General features: G+C 33.9%; 1 protein-coding gene across 11 annotated transcripts in view; it reads left to right on the plus strand.

The window, feature by feature from the left end:
* The window catches only part of LOC110104295 (guanine nucleotide-binding protein alpha-2 subunit), a 38,096-nt gene that overhangs the window by 15,195 nt on the left and 13,816 nt on the right, over positions 1-9,085 (plus strand). For 4 of the 11 annotated variants that reach the window (XM_028700797.1, XM_028700799.1, XM_028700793.1 and 1 more), the window contains 3 exons: positions 3,475-3,582; positions 3,762-3,863; positions 4,157-4,212. In XM_028700797.1, the coding sequence (XP_028556630.1) occupies positions 3,475-3,582; positions 3,762-3,863; positions 4,157-4,212 (266 nt within the window). Of the gene's footprint in view, positions 1-3,474; positions 3,583-3,761; positions 3,864-4,156; positions 4,213-6,269; positions 6,405-9,085 lie in introns of all 11 variants that reach the window. The other 7 variants (XM_020833332.2, XM_020833328.2, XM_028700794.1 and 4 more) reach the window with 3 other exon arrangements.

Raw genomic sequence — 9,085 nt, forward strand, 5'->3', positions numbered from 1 at the left:
ATATCTCAGTGTATATATATATATATATATATATAAAACTATTTCTCTTAATGGTAAAATCTAGTCCTTTATAAAGACTGGTTCCAAGGCATCAAATTTAAGAGCACGTTTGAGGCATCATTAAATTCAAATCATTAGCTGCTGTCTAACCTTCTTTTTTTTTTAGATATTTTTATGATTATATTCTTTTGATATTCAGATTACATTTGAAAACGGAATGCACAAGCAAATAGTATACTTCAACATGTGCTTAAATATTTTTCTAGCACTTGTCTGCATTTAGATGCATCCCATTTAAGGTGCCATAAAGCTAATTGATTGAGAATTTGAAATAGCTTGACTTTGATTTTTGTATTTTGTTCTCGTTATAAACGAATTTTATATTTGCATTTTTGTTGGTATTCTAAACTTGCTTTTTCTTTTTTCGCATGGATCCTTGTGTGAATAGTTTATGCTAAAAGTTGTAAACCATGCTCTTTTTGTTTATGAAAGAATTCTGACTACATTATAAGTTTTATAGGCCTTAATGCCTTTGAACTAGTCTTAGTGATGCTTATAAAGGACATGGATAGTAATTATAAAAAATGACAAAGAATTTCATAAACCAAAAGTGTAGCAATTATTTCTCTAGACAATTATTGTAACAAAATGATGCTAACAGAATATTTTAATATGATATGTTGATCAATGAGTTTGTTCAACAAGTAGTCTTTTTAAGGTGCATATGGCTAAGAAGATCCTAGTTCTTTCCATGTGCATCGGGGCTTGAGCATCAATTTGCAGCTTCAAACCCCAATGATTGCCATTCTGACAAACATATTTTCATTTTTCACCAGATAACCTTACTATTGTTAACTTTTTGGCTATTTTTGATAATTCATGTCATCTGTTATGAAGCCACTTGAAACTGCTCTCAAACCATCCGTAAAAGACCTAAAAGGGTGAGTTTTCAATTACTATTATTGAAGAGCCTAGGACTTCATTGTATTGAAAAATAGATTTTTTTTTGTAAATCTTTAGAGTCCAGGATTATATGTTGCACTCAAAATGGAAGCAGATGAAGTTGTAGATCTACATTCTTAACCACTTATGATTTGTATTTTGCTTTCAAAAGAGCGCAATTGGTTTGTTTTTGTTTCAAATTACTTTTAGATAAGTTGAAGTGGAGATTTGTTTTTTAAATAAAACATTCATGATTTTTTTTCCCCTGGGTATATATTATATTTTTATGACCCATTTTACTATTTAAAGAAAAAAAAAAGTGATATACAACAACAACATCAAGCCTTTATCCCACTATGTGTGGTTGGCTCCACGAATTCTTTTTCTCCATGAATTCTTTGTTTTTGTTTCTAATATATTTTCTACCTTTCTTAACATAAGTCAAATCTAATACATCTACTTTCGTAATCGGGTCATCGAAAGGATACCGTTTTTATGTGACAAAACTATCTAAGGCGACTCTCTCTATTCTTACCTTCCACTGGAGCTACACCAACTTTTTCACGTATATGATCATTTCGTATCCTGTCTCTAAGAGTAAAGCCGCTCATCTACCTAAGCATCCTAATCTCTGCAACACTTAATATTATGCTTCTCTTTTAATGGCCAACATTTTGCACCATAAAAAATTGCAGGTCTAATCACCATCTTATAGGATTTTCCCTTAAGTTTGAGGGGTACCTTTTTATTACACAACAACCTATATGCATTCCTTCACTTCAACCATCCAACTTGAATTATATTAATAATATTCCCATCTATTTGACCATCACTCTGAACAATAGACCCATGATGCAACAAGAAAATATTGCAAAGACACAAATCTTTCTTTCTTACAACATAGATAAATATAAGCACTAAGATTGCAAATTAAGAGACAACTTCAACTACAAATGACAAACATAAATCATAAAACTTATATATATTTTAGAGAAGAAGGATACATGTGGAGTGGAAACTGTGGATAGAGAAGAAGAGATTAGAAGATCGAGAAGAAAGGAGAAGTGGAAAGAAGACCATAGCTCGCAAGCTATGTAAACCCGCAGGTTTTTACATTCCACAAATTTTCATTTCTAAAACCCTCTTAAAAAAGCCACAAAACAATCCTTATATAGGGGAAGAAAAGGTAAAAAAAGACAATTAATACATGTATTTAATGCACATCAAAATCGGCCAATAAAATATCATTGAAAACTGTAACAAGCAGGGGTCGAAGGGGCAGCCACCTGGGGAAGAAACCGAAGCATCAAAACAGTCCCAAAATGGGGGAAAACCGAAGCATTAAATGGCTCATAAAGGGAAAACTGAAAAGGCATCTTTTGGGAATTAAAATTGGCATGGGGAACACCAAAAGGCCTCTTTTGCCTACATCAACCCAAGATATCTAAGACGCGTATTCTTATTAATGACTTGAATCGCCCAAAGTTATATTCCCCCCACAATAACTATTATTACTAAAATATCTCTCCATATATTCAGTTTTAGATCTACTCAAATGAAATTCTTTAGACTCTAAGGTTGACATCCATAATTTAAATTTACCTTCAACTCCCTCTCTATTCTTTTCAATAAGAAGAATATCATCAGCAAAAAAACATACACCAGGGTACAACCTCTTGCAAATGTCTAGTTAAAAACTTCACTGTTAAGCGCGCTTATCTCGGAGAAATACTGTGATGGGTGACATCCTGTGAAGTTACACCAACAGGACAACCGTGAGACCCTTAGGCCAAAGTGGACAATATCTCGATAGTTATGAGTTTGGGCTATTACAATAACTTCCAAAATGTTGACTCACTAGTGAAAAGAGATTTCAAATTCTATGAACCTAACAATGCATGAATCATAAAAAAATCTATCTTCACTTCCTTGTTTTCACCAAGCTTCCAACAAGGAGACCCAAATGAGTCATTTTGTAGTTTTGAAATTCATGTGGATTTAGAATTATAAGCTTTGATGTTGTATGTATCAGTTTATCTTGTCTTGTGTACTTTTTTGGGCAATTATTGCTAATTGCCGTTGTTGTACTAATATCATATTCTCATTTATAACATTTCACTTGAAAAAAAAAATTGAAATTCTTTGCACATGGAACTGCTCCATGGCTTCATGATCATTAACAACATATTTGTACAGCAATTTGTCCATCTCTATGAGAGTGGCTGACTTTTACTTTATATCATATTTGAAAGATTGCATCGTAGCATTTCTATGCAATTTTTCCATCAAAGATTGTTTTATGTAGGAAGTCTGTTTTAATGAGGGTATATAGTCTTTTATTCACCTAAGGTTTTGTTTATATTCCAGTTGCTGCAGAAAGCAAGACAATGATTCGTATTTGTAAAGGGGATATGGGATTTAATAGCCTATTTCTGTCATTCGTATTCCTTAAGAAGTCCACATCATCCCCTTGATCCCATGAAGTTCCTGATATTATTTTAGTTGACAAAAACTGTGAAACTCTTGGATCAGGAAATTGGTGAAAAGGTTTCTGAAATTGGGAGCAGGTTGGAGTATCCTAATCTGACTAAAGACACTGCAAAGGAGATAGAAGCTCTATGGAATGATGCTGCCATTCAGGTAGTGTCTTTTAGATGTATATGGTCTTACTTAATTTGATGTATAGTTTTAAATTATAATTGTCTTATAGGTTCATGTTCGCTACTTCGCCTATTTAAGCTAAGTAGCAAAATGCAGAAGTTGGTTTTATTCGATACAATGGTTGGAAGTTTTATAGTTGATTAAACATTCATTTGCAGGAGACTTATTCTCGTGGAAATATTCTACAAATCCCAGACTGCACTCTATATTTCATGGACAATTTGGGAAGATTGTCTGAAACTGATTATGTTCCAACTAAGGTTCTTAAGCTTCTTTTCTTCCGTCACCTCAGAGTAACCATTCCTTTGTTTTTCATTTCATTCCACATTGTGGAGAAACTCTTCTTGTTCATTTTTCAGATCAATTGATACCAAAACGATTAATCTACACACACACACAGATATATATATATATATATATATATTGAATGTTGAATCATCCATGTGTTACCTTCCTGGTTGGACTTCATTTTTAAAGACACGAAGTTTGCTGTAGGCTGGACAATATTTCATTTCTGAATACTTTTATAAATATTTATCTATTGGATTAACAGGAGGATGTTCTTTATGCCAGAGTGCGGACAACTGGTATTGTTGACATCCAGTTCAGGTAGGAGAAGCTATTCAGATGTCTTCGCTTTGCAACATATCTTCATACCTTTCTCAATTACACTTGGTTGGCTGACATTCTTTGTTTACGTTCATTCCTATGTATAACTGAGTTTGAATTTAACTCTTTTTTAGCCCAATCAATTTAAAAATAAGAAGGGCAATTTTGTGTATATCATCAAAATCTCTGCTATTTACAAAATTACCATAATCATTTCTTTTTACAATATTACCACCTAAATCTAAAAATTCATAACTGTGCTATTAATTTTCAATTTCAATATTTTCAACAATTTCTTAATGATTTGGTGGCAAACAAACAAATACATGAGTACGGTCGTTTTTTTATTTGGTTTGAGTGATTATTTATATATAGACTTGATTTCAGTGGTATGTACGTAATTTTTTTCAAAAGAAAAATATGCTATTTTTGATCTATCCCTTTTGTTTCTAGCTTTTTGCATTAATCCTATAGCTCTATTTATAGTGCTGATTCTTCCACTCTCCATTGTTTATGCATGTATTATCTCTATTTTCTTTGTGATGGGACTGTTTTCACTTCAATGTTATTGTTATCAGCAATCCCTGGCAATTTCCTATGTCTACTTTACTCCAGCTTGCAAATTAGTGCCTTCTTTGTTATCCAACTCATATATCCATGCAAGATAGTATACGATTCTTACTGCTATTTTATCAAGTTTCTCGGCGGCAATGTTTTTTAATTTTTCAAACATTTTATTGGTTGCTCACTTCATTTTGCCAGTTTATATTTGTAAGAAAACTTTTCTATATATGCATTTTTTCTTTAGCGAATTGGGATAGTATTTGCTGAGCTGTTTATGTTGATGTTTGATTTATTGTGATATAAAACATATATGAGTTATCATGCCTCTAGGGACTGGAACTAATATTCAGAATGCAGTGGACTCTTTTTTTCTGTTTATTTTGTCGAACCAGGATCAGTGATCTGTTTAATCTGTTTATTGTGCTAAAATGATATTATAGATCTGCAAGGACTGGCTGAACTGTCTTGCCAGCTAGCTGAATGTTATACCTGTTGGCTGCTCCATTCGCACCCACCTTACTGTGTTTGAACTCAATACCCTTTGCAAATCTGATTTCTTCTGTTTAGGTGAGATTTTAGTAGTAATTGCATCTAGAAGGAGGTAAACATTTTGTCTAAGCATATTCATTGGAAGGCTAATAGGTTAGCTTTTTGGCACTTTGATATCCTACATCTTTTTTTATCCCACCTCAATTCTTCAACCCTGGCCACCATGTGCACTTGTTGGCGTCGGGGTGGTTTAGCTGGGGAAGTTGGATCGGATCCACACTTTTATTTCTATCTTTTTTTCTCCACCCTTATTATTCACAACATTAAGGTGCCTGTGATGTCAAGGAGCATGAAGGATGCTTATGTGCCTAATATTTATATCAGTCTATGGTAGTTGAAGGGTATCTAGGATAGAAATTGCAAAGGATAAGGAAAATGTATCCTTTTGTATGTCTCTATGCCTCTCTGTGAAGATACACGTGTACAACCACAACCACATCTATCTCTTTGGTATTGGATGGGGAATTGCAAAGATGGGAGGAAGGAAGATGGAGATCAAAGGCAGCTGGTTTCCAAGCACTTGAATAGAGCCCGAATGAGAGAGGGAGATGATGGGTGGTAGGAACTAGGAACAATTGCTAGTGGCGAATGAGTTGCTCCAAAATTTTCTATCTCATATATTTGAAAATTATCAGCTTCTTTTTTTAATTATTTATTTTTCGATTTGTTAAATCCATTGAATCACCAGTTGGTTATGCAATTAGATCATCGACATGCCAGTGTAGATAATATTGCATTTCAACACTCTTCAGGTTTTATGGATGTTGTTTTTTTACCAGTGATTCTAACTTCCAAGATGTATTTTTTTGCTTACTTTCTTCATTTCATTACATGGTAATCTTTGATGCAATTTAGCTAGTCTAATTGGAGGCTTCAAGTGTTGCATATTTCTTATTAGCATAAAGTACTAATCTACCCGTTTATTGTTTAAAAATGTTGTGCAGCCCTTTTGGAGAAAGTAGAAAAAGTGGGGAAGTTTATAGGCTTTTTGATGTTGGAGGCCAGAGAAACGAGCGGAGGAAGTGGATTCATCTATTTGAAGGTGTTACAGCTGTAATCTTTTGTGCTGCAATTAGCGAGTAAGCCTACAATTTTAAAAGCCATAAACTATTTTTGCATTGGAGTTAAAATTATCCGTCCAGTCATATCTATACACATGCTTTGTTTCGGGGTGGGGACACATGGATACACATGCACACAAAGAAAGACATACATAGATATTGAGATATACATAGGCACATGAAGATAATTATGACCTAGAGTTAAATAGGCAAGTTATTGGTGGTATTTCAAATGTATTCTAATGTTTGATTAATGGCATTCATGGGATAGAATGGACTTGAAATGACTTGTATATGTTTCCATCAAATCATTATGACAAATGATGAGATTTGGTTCATAAGTAATTTCATGGTATACTTGAAAGATCAGAGAACATTAAAGTACAATTAGGATTAGCATGGCCACTCTCCTCTTAGAAGGTAAGTCTATCTCTCTCTCACATAAGCACTCATGCATGCACATCATCATTAACCTTTTTCTTTACTTTTTTGGGGTAGGTCTAATGAATCATCTTCCAGTCCTGTATTCATTCATTTTGAATGGTGCATGAAGTGCTAACTTTGTCTTCAACAAATTTTTACATTTTTTTAAACCATAGCATTGCTATCTTTGTTTACTCTCTCTCCATCATAGGCCTTCCATATTAATTTTATTTACACATATTATTGATGAAGCTTCTATTCTCCATTGTACATCCTGAATCTCTAAGTCTATTTTTGATTAAATTAACTCACACTGGCATCACTTCTTTATCGTCTCTCACTTTACATAATTTTACTAATTCATCTTAATTCTCCTTTCTACAATTCAATTTGACTATTGATAGCTTTTTGGTTGCCCAACACTATGATACCATATCATGCCTAACTGAAATTGCACTATTTACGATATCATATAATACTCAGGCCCTTTTCCATTTAAATCATTTTATTTTAATTGTAGATTATGCAATCATCAATATCCAAATTATTTTGTATAATAAATTCAAAGTATTTGAATCTATCACAGAAGGATATAAATTAATCTTCTAGCTATATATATATATATATATATATATATATATATATATATGTATGTATGTATGTATGTATGTATGTATGGTAATTCTCAATTTCTGAACCCACTAAAATGTTCCCAACTTTTGTTTTATTAATTCTTGCATGAAAAATAAACATGAGTGCAAAGCAAAGTGCGGAAAGAAAATTGCAAAAGACTCTGAATGGATAGACTCAAATTTCAGTCTATTATAAGATTGACTTGGCTACATCCATGACCATTCACTATAATATAGAATGGTACATCAGAGTCTTTGATGTAGAACTATATGCTTTAAAATGATGAAATAAGAATTTGCACGATTTCTTGAATTAAGCATGTACGATTACCACTATTAGCAATCAAAACGATGATAGAAAACAAAAGAGGGGTGCCTACGTTTAGGCTAAGCCACATGCCAAACACTTGGAGATTCAAAATAAGTAGAAATTCAATCACATGCAAAGTAAGTAGCTTTCAACAAAAATCCCTAATCTAACAATAAGATTAGGAGCAAATAAAGTGCACTCAATCCTACGTTTACTAAGCTTCGGCAACGGCGAAACAAAATTCCTACGTTTACTAAGCTTAGGCAAAGGTGAAGCTCGGCTCCTTATAAATCTCCATCACCTACAAGATTAGGGGATTAGAAAAGTAAATAAAAAGGGGGAGAAGTTCACCCAAAGGAATATGTTGAACAAAGCTCCAATGTGGTGTTTATATGCTTGAGAGGAAGTAGGCAGCCACATGCAACCTCTAGCTGCCTTGGGACAGCAGTTTGATGATCTTTGGTTGGTGGGCAGCAAAGTGTCTTTGGACTGGTTTCTCTAAACAGCAAAATGAAGCTCTTGAACAGCACACTATGACCTCCGGGTGGCAAGGCAGCCACCAAAACAATCCAGAATTTCTGGACAGCAATATTGGGTCTTCAAGGATGCAGGACGGCAAGTCAATAATGTTGGAAGATGTGGACGGCCAATTGGATTTTCCAAACAGCAGTTAAAGGTCTTCCAAGAGGTGTGGTTGCAAGACAATGCAGGAGATTTCAGGCTGCAGTTGGAGGAAGGAGTAGAATCACTGTCCCGTGGAGTTTGTGGAGTTTATGGAAGAGATCCCACGGGAAAAACCTTGGGGAAAATTCAGCCAGCAGGGATGTAAGGCAAAGATTTAATTCCAAAGATAAAAAGGCTGATTTTAGTAATATTTAGGCGGTGCAGGCATAGAGGAGAATTTTGGCCAGGCTAAGGGATGGAATTTGTAATCTTTCCAAATGCACATATGGGTTTTTGGAAATAAATCTTTGCATTTAATGTAGAGGGTAGGCCAGCGGCTGAATAAAGAGAGAGGGCTTTGAGTAGTTATTTATTGCTTGCTATTTTGGGATACATAAATTAGGAAAGGCAATTTTAAATCCCATTCAATCATAATTTGATTTGATTGAATTTTAAAGACTTTCCTAAAATAGATGTTGTATATTAGGAAATATTTTGAATTTCAAATCACTTGGATTTGAATTCAAATATAATCCTAAATATATTTAACCCATATTAGGAAATAAATAAAAGAGGGGGAAATCAAAAAAGGGGAATAGGGGGAAGGTGGCCGGCGGCTATGGGGAAAATTTGTGGAGTTTGATGTGGGGAGGAAGTTGAAAAATTTGGAG

This window comes from Dendrobium catenatum, unplaced genomic scaffold (genome assembly GCF_001605985.2).
Source record: "Dendrobium catenatum unplaced genomic scaffold, ASM160598v2 fragScaff_scaffold_1593, whole genome shotgun sequence".
Taxonomy (NCBI): Eukaryota; Viridiplantae; Streptophyta; class Magnoliopsida; order Asparagales; family Orchidaceae; genus Dendrobium; species Dendrobium catenatum.